The sequence below is a fragment of the Bos taurus genome, chromosome 15, assembly GCF_002263795.3.
Source record: "Bos taurus isolate L1 Dominette 01449 registration number 42190680 breed Hereford chromosome 15, ARS-UCD2.0, whole genome shotgun sequence".
Taxonomy (NCBI): domain Eukaryota; kingdom Metazoa; phylum Chordata; class Mammalia; order Artiodactyla; family Bovidae; genus Bos; species Bos taurus.
In genome coordinates this window covers 83,578,195-83,601,444 of record NC_037342.1, presented here as the reverse complement: position 1 = coordinate 83,601,444, position 23,250 = coordinate 83,578,195, and the positions used below count along the sequence as shown (strand labels likewise).

Sequence of the window (23,250 nt, the reverse complement as noted above, 5' to 3'; positions counted from 1 at the left end):
AGCCTATCCCTTCTCCAGGGGATCTTCCCGACCCAGGAATTGAACTGGGGTCTCCTGCACTGCAGATGGATTCTTTACCAGCTGAGCTATGATGGAAGCCCTTTAGAAACATGAACTAAATAATAACTATTCAGGAGAGTTATACTGTCCCTAAAACCTTTACCACACAACCACAAAAGATAGTAGTCACAGAGTTTTACAAGTGAACTTTAAGAAACATTCAAGGTAAAAATACTTCTTTTGCAAAATATTTTCAGTGAATAAAAAAAGAAGATAAAGTCAGGTCACAAGTGTATTGTAAGATTGATTTAGAAACTGAGCAAGACATTCAGAAATAAAATTTTAAGTCAAGTTTAGTTACCATCATAAAGGTACATCTCTGAAATAAAACACTAGCAAATCTAATTCAGCAATCTGCATGTGTGTGCCACAGCTGCATGTCTCATAACCAAGCAGAATTCATCCCAGAGCCGTGGATGCGCTAAATATCAGGAAATAAACTTTTCAATGTAACTTACTGTTTTAACGCACTTCCCTGGTGGCTCAGATGCTAAAGCGTCTGGCTGCATTGCAGGAGATCGGGAAAATCCCTGGAGAAGGGAATGGCAACCCACTCCAGTATTCTTGCCTGGAGAAGCCCATGGACAGAGGAGCCTGGCAAGCTACAGTCCACAGGGTCGCATAGAGTCGGACATGACTGAGCGACTAATACTACTGCTTTAACAGAAGAGTGAAGAAAAACCGTATCATCCCTTCAGTGCATGCAGGAAGACCTCAGTAGAACTCAGCAATACTTTGTTATTAAAGTATCTGCACATGAGATGAGCCAGTTATCAATTTACTGCTCCTAGCCTCTAGTCCACTGTGCTGGTCAGGTTGGTGCTGACCAGCCCTGGCCCCTCAGTGAGTGCGATGCTTAGCTCTGCCACAAGGGGGCGGTGGGGACACTCGGGTGCAAAGGGCTTCTGCTCTGGGTCCAGCTGGGACCGGTCAGAGGTATGGGAACATCCAGTGGTCCCTGCTTCATCCAAACTTCAATGTGGTATAAGAATCATCCGAAACGACTGGTGGAGGCTTAACCCAGGAACGCAAGCGGATGGAAATCTTTTGGAATGAATGTAACGAATGCAGTTACCAATGTGGACGTTAAATTACGGCACCCCAGGGTGTCTGCTACCACGTTTCTCTTTCCTTCTATATACGCGAAGTCCTAGATTCTCGGGACAGCCCTTACTTTTTCTTGACGTTACCAAACAAAACCCCAAAGCCTGAACATGAAAACAACAGACCTTTCGAATTGCTGGTGACATATGTCTCATCAAGAAACAGAAAAATAAAGTTTAGAGCTGGGGGTCCAGTGGTTAAGACTGGGCTTCTGATGCAGGGAGCACAGGGTCAGGCCTGGCTGGGGCACTAAGGTCCCACATGCCGCAGAGCACGGCCAAGAAAAGATATTTTTAATTAAATAAGTAAAAATAAAGTTGAATAGCTATTTAGGGATCGCTGACCTAAATAACCGACAATAACTCATTCAGTTAGTCCCTGTTCCAACAATTAGAAGATTTTAGGTCAAGGGTAATGATGTTTAAGAAGATAATATAGGAAATAAATTTAGGTTACTGTCACTTTGAAGAGATAAGAAAACCAGAAAACTACAATCTGCATCATAAAATGATGAAATACCCTGCCAAGGGCACTTGGACTTGTGAGGACAAAACCTCACAGGAAGGGGTGCCAAGCTCCAGGCAGGTAACCCCGCTGCCTAAGCCGAGTCCAGTCCTGAGGAGCTGCAGGGCCTGGGACCTGCCTGACCCTCCAGGAGGCCCTCCGCGGCCACGACGACGCTCCCCGCCCTGGGCCCCTCTTCCCAGGGTGGGGGACACGGGCCCGTGTCCTGGGGCAGGGGGCTCTGGGCTCCACGGGAGGGCCTCCCTGCCTGCCGGACCCTCGGCGCATGTTCCTGGAGCTCCTGAGAGTCCGTTCCGGCCACATCCACAGACTTTCCCTCTGGACTCACTGTCACCCCATCGTCATCAGCTCCTGCTTTTCTCAGCTTCAGGACATCTGTGGAAATGGTCCCTTATGAAGGGACCGCCACTCTTCCTCTTTCAAATACGGCTTTTACTTGGGACGTGGTTTATTCTCCACCAGCCAGGTGATTGCAGGCAGGAACCTCTGCTCCACTTCCTCGGAGGCAGCCTCAAACCCCCGAGGGCTGTGGCAGGTCTCTGGGCAAAACTGACCCTGGAACCCGGCTGGCAGAGCCCTCAGGGTAGGGACCGTACACCCACAGTTGTCAGGACCACGTAAGGCCACAAAGATGCTTAGAAATCCTATCGTCGTCAGTACACCTTAACCACATCGCCTCTCAGCACACAGTCAGGTTAAACACCACGCTGACTAAGCTGGGCTTGCATTTCTTTATGACACCACCATTGGGTACTTTTACGCGCTGGCACTAAGACAGGCCTTTTTCTAATATGCGATCTTAAGAGGCAAACTTCCCTGGGTTGGGAAGATCCCCTGGAGAAGGAAATGGCAGCCCTCTCCAGGATTCTTGCCTGGAGAATCCCATGGACAGAGGAGCCTGGTGGGCTACAGTCCATGGGGTCGCAAGAGTGGGACACGAGTGAGCGACTGAGCACGCACACTCATTCCTCTAAGCGCTCATCTCATAGACATAAAAATTGTTGTTAAAACAACATGCATTTAGAGGGGAAGGGATAGTTGAGGACTTTGAAGGTCACATACAAACTGCTGTATTTAGAATGGATAACCAACAGGGACCTGCTGTACAGTACAGGGAACTCTGCCGACTGTCCTGCAGCAGCCTGGACGGGAGGAGAGTTCGGGGGAGAATGGACACACGGATACGTATGGCCGAGTCCCTTCACGGAAAGTATCACAGCGTTGTTAATCAGCCATACCCCGATGCAAAATGGTTTTGGTGTTTAAAAAAAACAAGCCTTTACCTAGAAGTCTACTTTGAGCATCTGTCACAAAGCAGCTCTCCTACAGGGCCCGGGGCCCTCCTACTGGGAAGGCTCCTGAGCGAAGCCGCCTCTTTCCTGTTCCCCGTGAGCCCCACCCGCGGACGCAGCCCGGCAACCTAAGCAGGACGGCTGAGCCGCACGAGCCGTGAACGGCACGCACGGGACCCCGCGTCGGAGGCCCCGCGCCGCGCTCACGTGGTGACGGTGTTGAAGCCGCAGGCCCGCAGCTTGAGCAGCCGGTCTCTCCAGGAGGCCCGCGGCACCCGGAAGTAGTGTACGGAGCCCCCGAGGATGAGGAACTCGTGGCCCTCCAGCGTGAAGTAGGGGTTGCGCCCGGCTCGCTCCTCAGTCTGTATCCCCTGAGAGCGGTTCTTCAGCTCGCGGGGCGTCAGGTGCGACCAGTCAAACCTGTTGGGGGCCCAGGGGAAGAGGTGGGGGCGGGCAGAGCGAGGCTTCGGGGCCCCGCCCGGAGAGAAGGCGCTCCGGACTCCGGCGCTGCAGCGTTTCAGCCCAGGAAGGAGAAGGGGCCTCCGCCCTCCCCACCGCCCCGCTCAGGCAGACCTGCGCGGGTTTGGAGGCAGCTTTCTGCGTTCGAATATGAAGTTATTTCTGTATTTCGCCGGAGGAGCAAAACCCGATGAGACAAATGGCAGGAAAAGGACGCACAGGACTCTTCTCCAGGAGAGACGGGGGCTGAAAGGACAAGGAAACCGCCCGTGACCCCGGCAGGCAGGCGGGGCAGGCGCCGGAGGGACCCGGGAGCGCCCCGGCGGGCGGGCGGCGGGAGCGGGGCTCCGTGCTGCCCCGCCGCCCGCCTCACTCTGCGCAGAGGGATGCCTGTGGACTTTGCCTCCTAGAGGCCTGCGGCCACGAACAGGGCAGGAGGGGCACCGGGCCGCCCTTCTTCCCGGGGTGCTGGGCCGAGGCGGGCTCGGGCCGGGGCAGACGCCGCGCTGGGGGACTGCCGTCCCGGGCAGGTCTGGGGACCCTCGAGGCCGCCCGCCCCGGGCGAGGGCCCCAGGCTGACCGCGACAGACGGCGGGAGGCCTCGGAGGCTCCGGGCCGAGGACGGGGAGCGGCGAGGGGGCCTCAGGAAGCCCGCGCCTGGAGGGCCCATGGGCTGCGGGATGAGGGGCCTTCACCTGGAGCGCGGCGGGGAGCCCATCCCCGCGAAAGGAGGCGCCCAGGTCCCCCGACGCCGGGCCGAGGCGGAGGGAACAGCGGGTCGGACGCCTCTGCACGCAGACGCCTCTCAGCTGCGGGGAGGAACCGGAGGGTTAGGGTCATCGCCCTGAGCTTGAGTTCCAGCAGCACCCGGGACCGAAGGGCGCGAGGAGAACCCGAGGGCGGCCGCGCGGGGCAGGCGGTCAGCGCGCCCCGTGGCTCCAGGTCCACTGCGGAGACGCTCAGCAAGGAGGCCACTGGCGCGAGGGTGCCGGACGTGCGCCCCTGGGGGAGGCGTCTCCCCAACCCGCCGCAGGAGACGGGGAGAGTCACGGGGGACGGAGAGTGAGACAGAGGGACGCCGGTGGACGGAGAGTCCGTCCAGTGTCTGCAGCGAAGGCGGGGACACAGCGGAGGCCTCGTTGCTGGGCACCGGCGTCTCCTGCCGGAGGCTGCAGGCTGACCGTCAAGCCTGGTATCCGATCTGCGGAGACTGCCTTGTGCAAGGCGGAGGCGAGGTGAGAAACAGGTCATCGAGGAGCCGGGGTTCTCAGGAGGAGCACCCGAGCCGTTCTCCTAGTCCCTACACTCCGCGAGGACGCGGAGGGATTTTAGGAGAATTTCCAGGTGAAATGGAAACTTCTGGTAATTGACTGATGAAGCAGGTGCTTCGAGAGAGGAGGCGGACGGCCTCTGTGCTGGCGGCCCAGGCGAGCTGGGTAGACCGTGGGAACATCTCCTGAGACCAGAAACGCAGGTCCAGGTAGAGATTTGAACGCGCTAAGCCCTGTCTGGAACAACTGGATTTGAAGTCCCGGGATGAAAATCTCTTTTCAGAGACTGGAAAATCAGACAGTCCTCTGGCCTTTTCTCCCTGAAGCCCTTTGCTTGTCCTCTGCCACTGGAAAGAGCAGAGCCCATGGCACCAGATAGAAATCAAGACTAGAGTTTTCCGTGAGCTTGTGGATGTTTGTTATTCTTGTCTCGCTCATCACGGGTACATGTCCATCCTTGAGACCCGACCTCCCTGAAAATTTTGTACAATGTCCCTCTTTGTCTCATTGTTAGGTTAGATGCTAGGGGCTGCCTTGACTTTCCACTCATTAAACACAGAAGCGCAATGTTTCTTTGAATATACCTTGTTTTATAAATCTGGTTTAACAGCCACAAAACTGTATTCTTTTTTATCAAGATTGTTAAAACTATTCTAGGGCCTGTGCCTTTCCATACACAATTTAGAAAAAGCTTGTCTATTTCTACCAAAAGCCATGCTGACATTTTGATGGGAATTGCATTAGACTTTCCCCCTCCATTAGTAAGATTTAGCATCTTCACTGTGTTGAGTCTTCAAATCTATGAACATGTTTTTCTGTATTCATTTCGGTCTTCTTTCACTTTTGGAGGGCTTCCCTCATAGCTCAGATGGTAAAGAATCCGCCCACAATGCGGGAGACCTGGGTTTGATCCCCAGGTTGGGGAGATTCCCGTATTCTGGCTTGGAGAATTCCGTGGACTGTATGTATAGTTCATGGGGTCAAAAAGAGTTGGACACGACTAGCAACTTGCACTTTTTGATCAGAATTCGTGTTTTCCGCGTACAGAGCCTGTGTGTAGTTCAGTTGCACACCTCGGTGCTCCGTTGTCTTTGCAGCTATTTTAAAACCACTGGTTTGTTTTTGGTGCTGCTGGGCCTTTGTTCCGCACAGACTCTCCTCTGATGCAGCGCGAGGGGCTGCTCTCCGGCCGTGGTGTGCAGACTTCTCATTGCCGTGGGTTCTCTTGTAGCACATGGGCCCTGGGGCCTTCGGGCTTCAGGACTCCTGGCTCCTGGGTATAGTTGCTTCAGGGCATGTGGGATCTTCCCTGACCTGGGCCTGAACCCAGATCCTCTGCATTGGTAGGCAGATTCTTTAGCACTGAGCCCCCAGGGAAGCCCCTCTTTTGAGCTATTTTAAATGGCATGGCATTTTCAAGTTCCGTTTCAGCAAGCTTATTGTTAGCACAGAGAAATGCAGCCGGGCTTCTTGTGTAGATCTGGTATTTGTGACCTTGGTATTCTCTCCCATTAATTGTACACGGTTGTTTTGAAAACCCAGTTCCACGGGACTTTCTAAAGAAGCGGTTATGTTGGGAATTCCCCAGTGGTCCAGTGGTCAGGACCTGGTGCTTTCACTGCCAGGGGCCTGGGTACGATCCCTGGTCAGGGAACTAAGATCCCACGAGACGTAATAATTAAATAAATAGAAGAATCTGGGATAGAAGAAGCAGAGCTGAAAATTGAGGGGAAAAAATCTTTTAAAATAGAAAGTCACGGTATCTGCAAATATGGTTTTTTTCTTTCCAATCTCTCCAACGTCTTTTATCGATTCTTCTCGTCCCATTGTGGCAGCTGGGGTTCCCAGTACTATCCTGAGTAAGAGTGGTGAGAACCATCCTCACCTGTTTCCAGGTTTCTGGTAGCAAGCAGTTTACCACTAAGTGTAATGTTAAGTGTGGCTGGGTTTGTATACACTGTTTATCAATTTGAAGTGGTTTCCTTACAGCCCTCTGTTACAGGACACTCTAACAGAGCAAGTCTGTGACACTCACGGAAAATACAGCACCGCTCCTGCTCGGAAACGTCGACCTTCAGAGTAAGAGGGGTCAACAGGCGTAGCCAGGGGTCAGCCAGGGACATGGCTGAGCACCTGCCTGCCAGTGTGGGAGACGCGGGCTGGCTCCCTGGTCCAGGAAGACGCCACACGCTTAGAACAACTAAGCCCACGTCCTGGAGCGCAAGCACCTCGAGCCCGTGCTTCGCACCAAGAGAAGCCAGGGCCCCACAGCTAGGGGCAGACGCTGCTCCCTGCAACCAGAGGAAAGCCCGCGAGCAGCAGCAAAGGCCCAGCACAGCCAAAACCAAAGTACAAGACGATTCTTAAAACAAAGGCGGGGGAGGCGGTACATAAAAATGGTTAAAATGAGTCAGGTCAATGCCTGAGAGGTTTTGTTTCCAGATTCACTCACACTGGTCAAGCTTTGCTGCCAAATAATTTTAGAAGACACTTCAGGCGTTAGTGTTCTGTGGGCGTAGAGATTACGGGTAAGGGATTGTACGCGTGCAAGTGTTAGCTTTGTTCCTGGAACGTTCATAGGGCTCTAGTTTCAAGAGGCCAAATGGACAGATCCTTCAATCTTGTCCCCTGAGCCAAGCAATGAGAATAATCGAGGACAGACTCCACGTTCAGCAGCTAAGTAGAGAACTAAACTCAAAAGCAAGAGGAAGCAGCCCAGCAGCCCAGAGATCAGGACCCCTGACAGACGGAAGCGCGTGGATCATACTCAAGGGGAGGCCGCTTGGAACGGCTGCGGGGAGGGCCTCGGCCTCTAACGAAGGAGAGAGCCGTGGAGAAAGGGCGGAGCCCCGGGCCTTGGGTCGGAAGGGGTGACGGCCCGGTCGCAGCCTCTAGGGGGGGATGGGGGGGGGCGGCTTGGGCCCGGGGTGGGGTGGGGGCCGCCGGCCGTGACCTCCCTGTTGCGCTGGCCCGCAGGGGATTCCTGCACTGTTTTTCTGTATTAGACTGTAAGTCCCCGACCGACGCACCTTCCAGCTTTGGGTTTTCACAGGTGGAAACCTGCGTGTGCACGTCCAGCTCCGTGAGTGAGTCCACGTGTGTGGTGTTATGTTGTCCGTGCGTGCGCCCTCTACACGTGGCTGTGCTGTGTGTGCTTTACCGCCCAAGCCCTGTAGAGGGCGGTAGCACACACCACGTGGGCCATTCGGTACCGATGCACAGTACGGGTTAAAGGGAACAAACTTACAAGAGGAAGTAGCAAATTTACACAACCCCCCAAACGCTGATCACCCTGGGGCTTCAGCCAGGGGGCCAGTGTGCGCTCCTGCCTAACCCGGCAGGACCCGTGTACTTACAGGGCCCCGGGTCGGAAGCAGCTCCGCATCCACGTACGGAGGTTCCCCGTTCGAAGAAGTGACCGTCTCAGGAAAAGCTCGGCTGGCTCTCAGCTGAGCTGAACTGACAGGATGCGCGGAGGCCGTCTGTGCTCAGCCCTCCAAGGCGAGGCGGCCGGAGCCTGCGGGCCACCCAGTCCCCAGGGTCAGGGCACTGCCAGGCCCCGGGGCTCACCCATCGTGCCAGCTCTGCCCACCTGTCCGACTGATGTGCAGGACAGTGATCCCGCCGAGGGTCAGGCGTCTGGTCTGGGACACGTGGACATGATGAGGAGTTCTCCTGATGCGTCACCGCCTGGGACGTTGGTGGAGGCTGCCTGGGGCTGTCTGGCCCAGACGTTCTGGAGGAGGGAGCATTTCTCAGTCCCCATCGGCCTCCTCCCACCTTCCATCCTCTGCCTTCGTTTGCTCAACCGCCTGGGACTGATGGTCCCCCCGGGGCTGCACCAGTCTACCTACCTGTGTGCGTATGCTCCACCCACCTACCTGTTTTCCAGAGCAGTGAGCTCCACAGTCGCTATACTGTCATTACAAGGCACCTCCAGGGCCAACAAGGATGGCTGGGGCTGCCCAAGGCAGTCAGCGTCCAAGGCGTTCCAGGTGTCTTGGCTCTGCCAAAGCACCAGCCAAGGCCTTCAGTGGCGGGTGGGTGAGATGCAGTGCCGGTCCCCTGGGCTGGGTAAGTGTGCCAGTCTGTGCTCTTCGGCAGGAGCAGCCTGGGGGGTCAGCCCGCTGTGAAGGCTGGCAGCACAGCCACGACGCCCCAGTGGGCCCGCCCACCTCCACTTGAGCTGTTTCCCCTGTGAACCAGGCATCTTTTCAGGTGCTAAGTCTCATAGGCAAGACCCCAGCCCAGTAATTTCCCGCATGTGTGTGTGCTCGGTTGCTCAGTCGTGTCCAACTCTTTATGACCCCACGGACTGTAGCCCTCCAGGCTCCTCTGTCCATGGGATTCTCCAGGCCAGAATACTGGAGTGGGTCACCATTTCCTTCTTCAGGGGATCTTCCCGACCCAGGGACTGAACTCAGGTCTCCTGCATTGGCAGATGGGTTCTTTACCACTGAGCCACCAGTGAAGCCCCAGTGATATCTTAGGCAAAGGTATTAATAATCTGAGAGTGGGCAGAAAGCCCGCTGTGTGTGAAGTGATGCTGGTCTTTGCAGCCTGGGAGAGCTCATAGCAGGAGGCATCATTTTCATGTCATGATGGAACTCTTTGGAATTTCTCTCATAACATTGAAATTTGATTACAAGAGGACCTTTATCAGGATGAGAATGCTGGATCAGATACTCATGACTTTCCTCACCTGTCTCTCAGAAAAAAGACAGTCTTCACATCTGAACTCATGGGGACAATGACCAGAGGAGTGCATGGCCAGAGTGCAACAGGCCCCGAAGTGGAAATGTTAATCGTTGAGTCATACCTGACTCTTTGGGACCCCAAGGACTGTAACCTGCCAGACTCCTCTGTCCATGGGATTCTCCCATCAAGAATACTGGAGTGGGTTGCCATTTCCTTCTCCAGGGGATCTTCCCTACCCAGGGATTGAACTTGGGTCTCCTGCACTGCAGGCGGGTTCTTGACCACCTGAGCCACCAGGGAAGCCCCAGCAGGCCCTGAGGTGGCCGGAAATAGTAATTCTGTGAAATCGGTCTAGTCTCTTCGGGATGACTTCCAAGGCTTCTGGTTGCAGGAGTCCGTTGAGAGTTGGCATCTGTCTAGCTAGCTGGCTGATAGTGGGTTTATTGTTTTTAAATTAATTAAGCAACAGATATTTACAATTTTTTTAAAACTTCACACCTCTATGATGCTGCATGCCTATCAAAACACCCTAGATGATTCCAAGGCTGACCTGTGCCCTAGGGCCTGAGATGGTTCTTGGGTTTTGGTGTTTACATCCGGCATGCTGGTGTGTAAAGTCCGAGTTACCGTGAAAGCGTGGCCAGCTGTGTGTCCTGTCGGCTCCACGGGTGACCTGCTGCACACCAGTGGTGAAGAGCCCCTGCCTTCACGGTCAGCAGCAACAGATGCTCTGCTGGCTCTGGACACGCCTGGGCCCGTTGTTGGACATTATCCCTCCTTCCCAGAAGGTCCCGGTTCCCTCTTCCTTTCCACGGGTTTCAGGAACAGCATAACATGAGGAAACGCCCTGCTTTAAGCTGAGGGACCCTTTGCACACGGCCGTGACGGAATCCAGACACATCCAGCAGCTCCCGGAAGCCGGCGGTCTGTCCCGGGTCCCCGACGAGTTTGCTCTCTGCCCTCTGCTGCTCTGGGCAGAGCTGTCTGCTCACCCCGGGGAACAAACATGAATGTGATTTCAGAGGGCGGTGCTCGACGGCTGGGGGACAAACAGACCCACCATCCCTGTCCCCGGAACACCGTGCGCTCTCAGCCCAGTTCCAAGGTCTCTTTAGTGTCGGCAGGCAGCCACACAGGGGTCCTGCTCCCGCGGGGCCGTGGGCGCACTGGGGACCGCGGCCAAGCCACCAGCGGGGCTTTGGGAGGCGGGGAGCCTGCTGTCACCCTGTGCACCCGCAAGGGCAGTCACGGGCCGGCGTGGAGACCCGGGCCTCCCCGAAGGACGCAGGTCCCACGGGTCACGCGCGCCGAGCCCTCGGCCTGCCCCCAAGCTGATGAGAGTTCTCTTCCCCCAGGCGGGCCTCGGAAATGAGCGCAAGTCCATCTGCAGTCTGCATCGGTCTGCATCCGAGTAGGTAAACTTGTTTCAAAGCGGGGAGCCAGGGGAAGGGCTCCCACTGATAGAAACCGGCTGAGCTTCTCAAGTTGCAGAGGGGTCTCCCCTCCTTCCCCACGGGCTTGTCTGGCAGGGGCTGGGGCAGGCAGCCCCCTGTGAACGTGCCCTGGAGATGCATTCTCCTGCCAGGGCCCGCCTCCCGGCCTGCCCCGGAGGTCCGGAAACCAGGCCCCCTGAGGTACAAGCAGCGTCCAGTCCCCTTGCCGAGGTTTCCGGCACAATCTAGGTGGGAATGTTGGACGCCACTCCGTTGTGCTCGCTGCAGTGACTCCGCCACGCCTAACTCTGAGAGGGATCCCAAAGACCCAACAATCCAAGAAAGCCGCCCGCCGACCCTACGACTCACACGGGCAGAGGACGGCTGCTCGTGTGTTTTGTTCACAAGTCAGCGGTTTTCCGTGTAAGGCGCTGCCCTCGTTATGGGGGGAAACAGCACTGAAGGGGCCCAAAGGTATCTTCCTGCAGGTCCCAGGCTTGGGGAGAGGTCTCGGCAGGCCAGAGCGCGGCCACTGTGCCCGGAAGGGCCCGTGACGAGGGAAGCGGGACCGACAACGATGGCGGTGTCCACCGGCTGTCACCCCGGGGGTGGGGTGCTCCTGGCACCCGGTGAGCAGACGCCAAGCCTGCAACCCGACAGCCTGGGAGGCACAGGGCGCTCACCCTGCAGCCACGAGGCCGGGAGGAGGGCTGTGCGGGCTGAGGTTGTGCACGCGAAGGGCTGGGGCTGGGGGACGGCCTCGGTCCAGCAACGCCGGAGGACCTGGGAGGCGCCTGCATTATGGGGGTGCGGCCTAGCGCCCACCGGGGCCCTCTGGGGGTCTGTGCTGTACACCTCGGGGGGTGCCCACGGCAGGGAGAGCGGCGGGAGCGGCACGTCTGACCGTCTCGTGGGGGTCTCACGCCTGCACTTCCCGAGAGCATGGGCGATGAGGGCAGCCTTGGGCGGCAGGAGGCCTGGTCCGCACCGGGCCGCTGCCTGGACACAGGGCGGGGGTGCAGGCCGAGCACTTGCGACCCTGACTCTGGTCGACTGGGGCGGCAAGTGTAGCCCCCCCACCTGGCCCAACCGTGGCCACTTGGTCCATGGCTCAGAACTCCTCAGCCACCCGCCGCACGGTGCCCACGCACCTCGTGGGGACCCCCTTTTCCCAGGGCCCGTCTGCACTGGAATCTGCAGGCCTGCTCTGCCGGGGCACCAGGCTGCCCCACACAACTGTGGAGATGGCCCTGGTGCTCCCCACTGTGTCTCAGAGCAGGGCGTGCGCCCCAGGGCAACCCCGGGCAGGAGAGGAATCCACGGGCGCTGGACGCCAGGGGCCGGGGGAGGAGCGTGGAGTGGGAGGGGGGCCGGGGGACGGGCGGGGGCGGGGTGGGGGAGGGGCTCGGGACCAGGCCACTTGGAGTCTTGAGTCTCCAGAAAGCAAGGTTTCCACAGGAATGTGGAAAAGCAATGATGCATGGAATGAGACTTGGGGAGTCAAAGGAAAAGCCTTTCTTAACACTGAAAATATAAAACATGCATGAACTGCCTGCCAATCCCTCACTTAGTGTTCATATTTTACTGGATTTCTTGGGAAGACACCTTTTGTTTCAGATTCACATTTGTGGGGTCAAGTGTGCCGAGCATCTCTTCACCACTGTCCTCAGGGGTCAACTGCTTTTATTACAGAAGCGTGACCGAGGGTTAGCTTTAGTCAGTTAGCTGTGTTTATTGTGCTGCTGTAACAGGGAAGCTGACTTATGCCAAAGGAGGAACGGGCTGGCTGGTGGGGAAGCAGACGGCAGACCCGGCGCAAGATTAGGCCTCACGGAGCTTCTGGGGTGGTCCCGGTGACTGGGTGGGCCTGGAGGACTAGCAGGCACTCAGGGCTCTGAGACGGCTCAGCTCAGCCACGCCTCGGTTAACGTCAGTCTCAGTACCCTGAGGAGGAGGGGGTGGGCGGTGTGACTTAGCTCTCAGTACCCTGAGGAGGGGGGTGTGACTTAGCTCTCAGTACCCCGAGGAGGCGGGTGGTGTGACTTAGCTCTCAGTACCCTGAGGAGGAGGGGCAGCCGGTGTGACTTAGCTCTCAGTACCCTGAGGAGGAGGGGCGTGGTCTCCCTTGGCCCCGCCCCACCCTGGGGGAGGGGGTGGAGGAAGCAGCCCGCCTCACAGGCCCTCAGGAGGAGGCGGCTTCGCACTGTCCCACCGAAGCAGCAAGGCGGGCGGGGTCAGCTCGGCGGTCCTGGCTGGGCCGCGCATCCCCCGCCCGGTGACCGCCAGGAAGGACCCAGGGGCCACGGCAGCAGGAGACACAGCAGACGCGGCCGTGAGAACCTCCATGAGAACCTCGGAGAGGCCGGCAGGGGTGGTGCGTGACCGGGACCCGGGAAGCGCGCGCAGACGCCTCGGGAGGCGGGGAGCTGCCGGAGCTGCTTACGGGGAGGAAGCCGCTTACCCAGTTGGGAGGTGTTGGTGAAGTAGATCAGCAGGGTGGACTTGAACTCCTCAAACACGATGATCTGCGGAGAGGCAAGGGTGCCCCTGAGACACACGCTCGGCCGAGGCCGGGTGGTGTGGGGCGAGCACGGCCCCGGGCGGGGAGAGGTGCAGAGCGGGAGGTCACCTCATTTAACCCGGGCTTGAGCCAGGGTCCCGGCACGTAAAGCGTTTCCTGGGGCCCGACGTTCCAGTAGCGCCCCAGGTTCTGTCCGTTGATGAAGACCACTCCTTTCGTCCAGCCCTGGAAGACATTGAAGCAGAGTTGCAAGACACACACACACCGGACGCAGAGTGCGGCCACGGCCACACTCAGCGCGCAGGCCCAGCTGCGGCCCTCGGGGGGCAGTGACCTGGAGACTGCGCTACTACCCTCGGCCCTGGCTCCCGCTCCGGGCCCCCAGGAGGGAGGCCCTGGTCCCACTCGCCTTCCATGCGCACCCACCTCAGGGACAGGTACTGCCGTGTCCCCACTGCCGTTTCCCACCCCCCCCACCCCCCCCCCCCGCCCCAGGACACAGGGCAGCAGGCAGCTTGGGCACGTTTCCTTGGCCTCCCTCCCCGCCCTGAGTCAACACCGGGAAGGGGCAGCCCCCCGGATGGCCGTGGGGTGGCGGTCTCCTGGGACGGAAGCTTGGCTGGGGACACAGCCAGGAAGACCACCACTCACCTGCAGGCTCATGAAGGTGTCCTTGGGTTGACTGCCGACTCTCAGGAGGGCAAGGAAGAACGCAGGGCCCACAGTGTGGAGAAAGCTGGGCTTCCAGATGTTGGGAAGTTTCCTAGGGAGAGTCAGCCCAGTGGACAGGTTACACGCTCCTTCACAGCATGTCAGCTGTGCCTTCGGAGGGCTGTCTCCTCTCTGCTGAGCCCAGTGTCCCCTCCCATGGCCCATTTGGGGTCCACAACGCAGCAATGAAACAGCAGACCAGAGCTGCAGAGTGGGGCAGTGACCACTCTGCCCTGGACAACTAGGAGACTTGGGGTCACTTCCTTCAGTGTTCTGGGTCTCTGCCTCTTGTGTGAACACAAACAGGTCCAGCTGGCTGGCCCCTGGTCTCCCCATCTGCGATCGGGCACCTAGAGCCAGTGGTCGGGCACCCACCTCTGTATGAATTTATTCTGCATCTCCAGGCTGTAGATTTTAAATTTTCTCAGTGGAGAACCGTTCAGATAAATGTTTCCAGTGAGACCTGCAGAAGAGGGAGAGAGGACACCGAGGCAGGGAAGCTGCAGCGAAGTGCCCCGAACCCCTGAAGGAGGATGGAGGAGGCCAGGGAGGATGGGGAGGATGGAGGAGGCCAGGGAGGACAGAGAAGGCCAGGGGAGGATGGGGAGGATGGAGGAGGATGGAGGAGGCCAGGGGAGGACAGAGGCCAGAGAGGATGGGGAGGACAGAGGAGGTCAGGGAGGATGGGGAGGACGGAGGAGGCCAGGGAGGACAGAGGAGGCCAGGGGAGAACGGAGGAGGCCAGGGAGGATGGGGAGGACAGAGGCGGCCAAGGAGGATGGAGGAGACCAGGGGAAGATGGAGGAGGCCAGGGAGGATGGGGAGGACAGAGGAGGCCAGGGAGGATGGAGAGGACGGAGGAGGTCAAGGGAGGCTAGAGGAGGCCAGGGGAGGACGGAGGAGGCCAGGGAGGATGGGGAGGACAGAGGAGGCCGGGGAGGACGGAGGAGGCCAAGGAGGATGGGGAGGACAGAGGAGGCCGGGGAGGATGGAGGAGGCCAGGGGAGGATGGAGAGGACGGAGGAGGTCAGGGAGGATGGAGAGGACGGAGGAGGTCAGGGAGGATGGAGAGGACGGAGGAGGTCAAGGGAGGATAGAGGAGGCCAGGGGAGGACGGAGGAGGCCAGGGAGGATGGGGAGGACAGAGGAGGCCGGGGAGGATGGAGGAGACCAGGGGAAGATGGAGGAGGCCAGGGAGGATGGGGAGGACAGAGGAGGCTGGGGAGGATGGAGGAGGCCAGAGGAGGATGGGGAGGAGGCCAGGGAGGATGGGGAGGCTGGAGGAGGCCAGGACACAGGCATGGGCCCCAGGGAGGGACCATCAGTGCTCCCAGGGCAGCACTCGGCCCACTCTGCTCTCCGAGGGCCTTTCTGCAGCCTCCTCCCGGAAGAGGCAGGGCAGTGCACGTGCTCAGTGCTGGGAGAGCACCTTAGGGGGAGCCTGGGGCAGGACATGGCCCTCCTCCCCTTGAAGCCCATTCCGTCGTGCTCCCAGGCTGGGCCTCTCACTGACCGGGAGCCCCCGCCGCCTCCAAACCATGACCCGGGCCATGGCTGCGTGGGCCAGGGAAGTACCCCAGGTTGCCCTGGCGGCCCGTGGTCCTGGGCCCACCTTTCCTCTCCTGGTTCATGCTGGTCCCGGAGGCAAGCCGGCCTTGGTTCTCCACCAGGATCCGCAGCGTCAGGAACTCCTTGTAATGCTGCCCAACACACACCAGCTGGAGGGAGCCGCTCAGGCCTCTTCTGGAGACCACTGGGGCCCCCCCAAGACTGGGACGATCTCGGAAACTGGGGGCTGTCAGAGGGTGGTGCTTGGCACCCTAGACCTCAGTTCTGGGCCAGGCAAACCCTGCAGCTCCTCCTCCACCCTCCTCCCATACTGGGCCTGTCGAGAAATGAAAGTCCTTGAACATTCTACTGGAGACACTTCTGAGGCTGGTGCTCAACCCAGGGCTTTCTGAGCAGCAAACACCCAGGGTGGGACCATCCTGCCGCCCCAGGAGAAGCGCACAGCTTAGCCCTGCGCAGCCTCTGTGAGGGGCGAGCCCAGGGCCCCAGGGGGCTGGAACCATGGGGTATGTACGTCGCTGGGAAGAGTCAGCTTCTGATGCGTGTCATCCAGGACTCCTATGTACTTGTCATCCAAAAACACCTGCCAAAGAGAGCGGGGAAGACTGTGGGGTGTGGACAAGGCAGGAGGGGTGAGGCACCAGGGCCCCAGGGGAGGACTAAGTCTGCCTCTGGGAAGGCGACACGCTGACACCGGTCCACAGAGAGGAACCCTGAAGGCGGATGGGCCCAGGGGTGTGAGGAGAGCCCTGAGCACCTACGGGGGCCATGGGCACTGGGGAGGGGGGCGGAGGGTGGCGGGCACCATGACGGACACCACGATGCACATGCCTACGAAGGGCCGGCAGGGGCTCCAGGGCAGAGACGCTGTGACTGTGTCCCCACCCCCCCCCCCACTGCCCACCATGCTCTGTCCGCCCCTGACGCCCCCGCAAGGCTGCTCGAGCCCCACAGGACAGAGAAGGGCACACAAAGGGCACCGCAGAGGGTCTGAGTTAGGTCACAACTTTCCAAAAGGAGTCTGACTAGGAGACTGTAAAAATCAAAATCCACGAGTATCCAAAATGTCCATAGTACGCAGAACTAAGGATTCACATTTACGCGTACTAGGGTCCCAAGATGAGAACTACAGGCTCGACAGTCACTGCTGGAGTGAGCACGGCTGAGTGACTAAAGCTTATCCTGCAGGAGTGGCAGCCGCAGTGCACACACAGTCCCAGCCCAGGTTTGAGGAGGACACAGCCCGCCCTGCGCCCGCAGGTGGGAGGAGCTGTTCCCAGACCCAGGACCACGACGGGAGAGCGGTGGGGAGGGCCTGGGAGGGGGCAGTCAGGACGGGACTCGCCCTGGGGAAGGAACTCAGGGGGCCCCACGAGATGGGGACACAGTGAGCCCTCTGAGACAGGAAGGTCAGGAACAGGGTCTGATGGCTGTGCCGCAGAATTCTAAGACTGTGCGCGACGACCTGGGTTTGCAAAGAGCAGCCAAGTGACGCGGCTCCACCAGGGAGACAAGGTGAGGGAGAAGCCTGGGCTCGGTGGGGTGGCCACAGCTTGGGTGCGGGGCTGGGGCTGCCGTTCCTCTAAGGAGCTCACGACGGGTTTGGACGTGTTGAGTCTGAGAAGTCACAGGAACGTACATCCAAGTGAAGACACGCATTCAGCAAACAGCAGGGAATGAGGGTCTGTGGCTAAGAGCTCACGATGAGTGCAGGGGGACACAGATCTTGGGATGACGGGACCACAATGTGCAGGAAGAGCCTGAAACAGCCCCTGCACAGAGTGAGCAGGAGGGCACCCAGCGCCCAGCGCCCCTGTTTTCTGGGCAAGGTCACTGCACGTCTCTGCGGCTTCCTCGTTGGTAACAGGTAGCTTAGATGGGTGTTTCGAGAACTAAACGCGCAGATCCGACCATGACGTGCCAAGGAAACATCTGGGGCCTCTGCCCGAGGCATGGGGTTGGGGGGTGGCGTCTGCGGCCCCTCCCAGGTATCCTCCAAGAGCAGCATCAAGTGCACTCAGGCTTCGGCAGGCAGCCCGCCGGGACACCCGGTGCCTTAGACCCATGGGAGCAGTGGCTGACATGTGAACACCAAGCGTTTCACTGAAGGGATCAGGGGTAAGAAACAAGGGCGGTTTCCCACAGGTCAGGAAGAAGCCAGCCTGCTGTTCAGACGTTCAGCCACACAGCGGGGTCTCGGCAGCAGAGAAGGGCACCCTCCGCCCGCCCCTGCCCGCTACCTGTCCCCGATCCTTCACATGCCCATCCGAGTTTAGGATGCCTCCTCTGGTGATGACGGTCTCGTAAAGTATATACCCAGCAGACTGGCCGCTACCTTCGTTCACGGACAGCTGTTCCATGGAGAGCGGCCCCGTGGACCTCACGGGCTCCTGCAGAGCCAGGAGTGGAAACCAGGCTGAGGGGCCTCATCACAGGCCAGGAAGCTCAGGGAGCACGGGGCCAAGTGATCACCCTGCGATGACGAGTCTGCAGCAGCCGCTCGGCGCTTGGCAGTGACCAAGAGGGGCAGGGAGGGGGGTCCCCGAGGGAGGGGATGGATGTATTGGGCTCCCAGGTAGCTCAGCAGTGAAGAACCTGCCGGCAGTATGGAGACTCAGGAGGTTCCATCTCTGGGTCGGGAAGACCCCCTGGAGGAGGAAATGGCAACCCACTCCACTACTCTTGCCTGGAAAATCCCACGGACAGGGGAGCCTGACTGGCGACAGTCCACAGGTCGCAGAGTCGGACAGGACTGAGCGACTCTGCAGTAATCTAGGTCTCCTAATCTGAACTGTAGAAGGGACTGAAACCGCGAAGACGGCTTTCTGCCCCCATGTTCATTCCTTCCCCCGCCGAGTCCTGAGCTCATGTCCATGAGCAGGGGACTCACGTCGTCCTGGTGAATCAGGGTGTCCCACAGGGATATGAAGTGACCTGCGGCCAGGGGAGCGTACGTGTCCTTAGGTCTGTGGTCTTGATGCTGGAAGCTGGGAACCCCTGCAAACCACAGGCAGGAGGCTGGCTCCTTCCCCAGCGCCGTCCAAGGGTGCAGCACCCTCTGCTGCCCCTGGCCAGCCTGCCCAGCACCACAGATGGTCCACGGGGGCAGGGACCGAAGGGAGGGAGTCCTCCTGCACCCAGAGGCCTGGCCCGGGCACCCTGTTGGTCAGAATCTCCTGAAAGCCAGCGGGGGAGCATGCGTGCTCAGATTCTGCCCCCTCTCCCGACTTCCACCTGGACACGCGCATCTTGTGGCTCTGGGGAGGGCCTGGACCCTCTGGTTTCCACCGACGGCGGGGCTGGGGGGACTGTCTCGTGCAGCCCGAGTCCCCAGCCCCTGAGGATAAAACGCACTGGGGCGAGCTGGACTCCCCCAAGGACCACGTCTGCACCCCGCCCCCCACAGCCCAGAGCCCTCTGGAGGGCGGGGCGGGTACCTGCGTCAGGGCGAAAAAACTCTTGAAATACGAGATACTCAGGTGTATAGCCTCCGTCCTCTGTCAGCAGCGCCCCATAGTCTGAGAAATAGAAACACATTCGTCACCTTCCCTAAAGAGGCCCAACTTCCAGGGGACTTTGGCAGCTGGTGCTGAGTCAAAGGGCCCTTCATGCAGCAGCTCTGGGAGGAAGGCCTTGAGGCAGGAAGGTGCCCGATGCCAGCTCCCTACACTCCCCCAGGAGGGACAGATGGCAACCCCGGGGGGTCAGGAGCCCAGGCTGGAGCCCAGCGCCGGGACCCGCTGGTTTCCAACCAGACCCCTTCCCCTCTCTCACCCTCGCTGCCTGCTTGGTCCCTGAGCAGAGTCGCAGACTGGGGGAGACCTAGTCATCAACACCCAACACCCGGGATAGGGGGATCAAGGGAATGGCTTTCACAGTGAGCCCCGAAGAACAAAGGCTTGTGGAGGGAATCTGAGTCAGTTGAGCTAAGGTGGAACCTAGAGCCTGTTACAGAGAGCGAAGTCAGTCAGAAGGAGAAAAATAGATCTCATATGTTAACGCACACACGTGGAACCTAGAGAAATGGTACCGATGAGCCTAGCCGCGGGAGGAACAGAGATGCAGACGCAGAGAACGGCCGTGCGGGCGTCCAGGCGGGCTGAGAGCCGCGTCTCCACAGACCCACGACCGTGGGTAGGACTATGGCTCGTGGGAAGCTGCGTCTCGCACCGGGAGCTCAGGCAGCACTGTGTGCCCACCTGGAGGGTGGGCTGGGCTGTAAGGATACCTGTGGCTGATTCATGCTGATGGATGGGGGAACCAGCACAACACTGGAAAGCAGTCATCCGCCGATTAAAACTAAGATTTTCACAAAGGCTGCACAGTGGACGGACAGAGCTAAGCCACTAGCTTCTCTGCTTGCAAAGGACCCGACCCGAGACTGCAGAGGCGGGGCAGCCGTGGGCAGACGGCGCGGGACCGGCCGGGACTTGCCGTAGCTGGTGACCATAGGGAGGCGATGGCCGGGGAACGCGGCCCCGCCCGTGAAGCCGAAGTTGGTGCCTCCGTGGAACATGTAGAAGTTGAGGGAGAACCTGAGCTTCAGCATCTCCCGGACACTCTCCATCAGCACTGCAGGGGGCGGGGAGGGGGGAGCGGAGCCTCGGTGACTTCAGGACTGAAGTGGGTCGTGGGGAGGGGGGAGGGGGAGGGAGGGGCCAGGCAAGAAGGGAGCGGACCCTCGGTGACGTCGTGGGAGGCGGGGTAGGGGGGAAGCGAGGGGGGCGTGGGGGGTGGGCAGGGGAGCGGAGCCTCCCTGACTTCAGGACCGCATGTGGGGGGGCGGGGGAGGGAGGGGGAGGGGGGAGGGATGAGGAGGGGGGGAGGGAGGGGGCGCCCCGCGGTGCCATCAGGGCCCCCCGGGTCTGATCTCCCCAACGTCTCTGTCTCCGGGTGTCCAGCTCGTGCCTCTGAAGCACGGAGCGACCTGTGCGTATTGGTCTAAAGTCACCGCCCCAGGAGCACGACCCTCCAGCCGCCTCCCGCCTGTGGCTCCTCCCGGAAGGCGGGGCTGCCAGAGGATCTGGGGCCCACAGCGCCCGCTCCCGGGTGGAGCCCCACTAGCTGTCCCTGAACTGCCTCCCATAACAGCTGGCTCTCTTGACTTTAGAGCTTCAGTCCAACAAAGACACTCCAGACAGAATAATCACCAGATCACACTGACATGCGGGGAGACCCTCCCGTGTGGCTCAGACACAGCATGCTTACACAGCCCACAGACACAGACACGGACACGGACACACAGACAGACACACAGACAGACACTGAGACACAGAGACAGACACACAGACAGACACAGACACACAGACACAGACACTGCACACAGGATCCGCCCGCCCCGTCAACCTCAGGGACCCTAATCAGTGGGCGGGAGAGTCCCGCCGACACCCACCCTCAGAGACAAACAGCGCGACATGCGACTCACTGTGCAAGTCCAGAGTGTTCCGAGGAGTGCCCCATCCGTCCAGAGACCTGGCGGTGTACACCGTCATCATGACCGGGCCCGGGCCCTGCGGAGGCAGAGAGCGGACGCATTCAAGCCGGCCATCACGCGGCCCGCCTCACCCGCACGCATCCTCACCGCCCCCGACTGCTCTCAGCACAGGCCCAGCCTGGCCTGCCTCTCATGGTCTCACTGTTCCAGCTTTGGAGAAATCTCTTCATCCCCCTGACCAACCCCAGGAGAGGTCTCGTAGGGAAGCACCTGACCCAGAGGAGGCACTGGAGATGTCAAGAACCAAGTGCCAGCAATGCAAGCCCAGCGAGAATCCCACACAATCCCCGGCTCCTGCTCTGCCCTTGCCCAGCCCGAGCCATCCCGAGGCCCTCCACCACCCCAGCCTGAGCCATCCCGAGGCCCGAGGCCCTCCACCATCCCAGCCGAAGCCATCCTGAGGCCCTCCGCCATCCCAGTCCAAGCCATCCCGAGGCCCTCAATTGTCCCAGCCCGAGCCATCCCGAGGCCTGAGGCCCTCTGCCATCCCAGCCTGAGCCATACCAAGGCCCTCAATCGTCCCAGCCCTGAGCCATCCCAAGACCCGAGGCCTTCTAGCGCCCCAGCCCGAGCCATCCAGAGGCCTTCCAGCGCCCCAGCCTGAGCCATCCTGAGGCCAGAGGCCCTCCTCCGTCCCAGGCCTTCAGGACCTACACGCTCCGCATTCAGGCTCACACACTCCATAGTTAAAGTCAACACTGCTCCTTCGAGCTCTGAAAGTTAATGCAGGCTTGGAATGTCTGCTCTCAGCGAGGGGACCCTAGCCCCCAGCCCCCCACAGCATTCACATTCCTGCCTAAGCTGATAAATGCTTCAAAGAAAGTAAGGCAAAAATAAGTAAACTAACAAAACCACTACCAACTTCGTGACCACAAAGTCACGTGACCTTTTCACTCATTTCTGCCTGGCATCCTGTAATTTAACGTTTTAAAAATATTCTACTGAATTCCGGAGATAACGTGCTCTCTCCTTTAAGGCTGATTCAAGCCTCCCAGGTGGTGCTAGAGGAAAAGAACCGCCTGCCAATGCTGGAGAAACAAAAGCCACGGGTTCAATCCCTGGGTCAGGAGGATCCATTGGAGGAGGGCATGGCAACCCACTCCAGTGTTCTTGCCTGGAGAACCACACGGACAGAGGAGCCTGGTGGGCCACAGAGTGGGGCACGACTGAGCGCACGCACACAAATGGAAGCTGTGCGTCTTAAGTCCCTGCAGCTTCCTTCCTCCCAGCCCTACAGGACCCCCACATTACAGATCCTCACGTCGGGAAGGGTCTGTTACATGAGGGCTCTGGCCATCGCCCCATCCTTGGGTGGGCACTGATCCCTGCAGACACCCTGCCTTTTCAGGTGATGGTGAATTCATCACGAGACAGTATATTCCATTTCTGGAGAATTCAGATTGCAAGAAAGTACAACCCCTACATACAGCCAATAAAAGTTTTGTTATTCCTTTTACCCACTGAAATTAATTCTGTTCCCTAGTACCAGAAAGAATTTCCCCTTTTCCATGAAAATGCTCCCAAATTTTGAAGATGCCACCAAATGAATCTTCCCCTAATGTGAGATTCACTCCCAATTCCTTCTTTCACTTGTTTTTTTTTTTTGGTAGGAACATCTATATCATATTCTCTCAACAAACGTCACTTCAGCGATTCAGGGCTGTTTACCACCGGGCTCAGTTGTGCATCCCAGACCGCGTTTGCCCTGTCGGTGCTTGCGCCCTCCTCCAGTGTCTCCCCGTTTCCCTGGCGCCCCGCAGCCGCCGCCGGCCACTCTGCGGCCGCCGTGGGAGTCTGCTGCTTTCTGCCGGGGACTCCACACCAAAGTGCCACCACGGTCGTTATTAGTCTCTCACTGTCTGGCGTATCTGCCAGGCTCAGCGCTGTCCAGGCTCATCCATGGGGTCACAAATGACAGATTTCCTCCTTTTTAAAAGCTGAATGTTTTCCCCTCGATACACGTATCATTGTCTTCATCTGTTCATCCCTCCTTATACAACGGGCTTGCGTGCACACCGTGGCTGCCGTGAGGCGTGGTGCTGTGAACAGGCAGTACACGCAGCTCTTCAGGATGATAACTCTGTTTCCTGCCTGAACACCTACAGGCGAGCCC

General features: G+C 59.0%; 2 protein-coding genes across 11 annotated transcripts in view; both read right to left on the bottom strand.

Moving 5' to 3' along the window:
* GLB1L3 (galactosidase beta 1 like 3) overlaps nt 1–8,240 on the bottom strand; it is a 32,224-nt gene extending 23,984 nt beyond the window's left edge. For 3 of the 8 annotated variants that reach the window (XM_024975957.2, XM_024975959.2, XM_024975958.2), the window contains exons 1-4: nt 8,068–8,233; nt 4,136–4,249; nt 3,555–3,686; nt 3,189–3,401 (exon numbers count right to left, since the gene is read on the bottom strand). In XM_024975957.2, coding sequence (XP_024831725.1) covers nt 3,189–3,401; nt 3,555–3,686; nt 4,136–4,158 — 368 coding nt within the window. In that variant the 5' untranslated portion in view covers nt 4,159–4,249; nt 8,068–8,233. Of the gene's footprint in view, nt 1–3,188; nt 3,402–3,554; nt 3,687–4,135; nt 4,250–8,067 lie in introns of all 8 variants that reach the window. The other 5 variants (XM_024975955.2, XM_024975952.2, XM_024975961.2 and 2 more) reach the window with 3 other exon arrangements.
* A 4,309-nt stretch (nt 8,241–12,549) lies between these two features.
* The window catches only part of LOC613282 (beta-galactosidase-1-like protein 2), a 34,365-nt gene continuing 23,664 nt past the window's right edge, over nt 12,550–23,250 (bottom strand). For 2 of the 3 annotated variants that reach the window (XM_024975950.2, XM_024975947.2), the window contains exons 10-21: nt 21,069–21,153; nt 20,078–20,215; nt 19,081–19,161; nt 18,534–18,640; nt 17,884–18,033; nt 16,158–16,226; nt 15,687–15,774; nt 14,450–14,537; nt 14,015–14,126; nt 13,472–13,588; nt 13,304–13,367; nt 12,550–12,786 (exon numbers count right to left, since the gene is read on the bottom strand). In XM_024975950.2, the coding sequence (XP_024831718.1) occupies nt 12,779–12,786; nt 13,304–13,367; nt 13,472–13,588; nt 14,015–14,126; nt 14,450–14,537; nt 15,687–15,774; nt 16,158–16,226; nt 17,884–18,033; nt 18,534–18,640; nt 19,081–19,161; nt 20,078–20,215; nt 21,069–21,153 (1,107 nt within the window). In that variant the 3' untranslated portion in view covers nt 12,550–12,778. The remainder of the gene's footprint in view (nt 12,787–13,303; nt 13,368–13,471; nt 13,589–14,014; nt 14,127–14,449; nt 14,538–15,686; nt 15,775–16,157; nt 16,227–17,883; nt 18,034–18,533; nt 18,641–19,080; nt 19,162–20,077; nt 20,216–21,068; nt 21,154–23,250) is intronic. The other variant, XM_024975949.2, reaches the window with a different exon arrangement.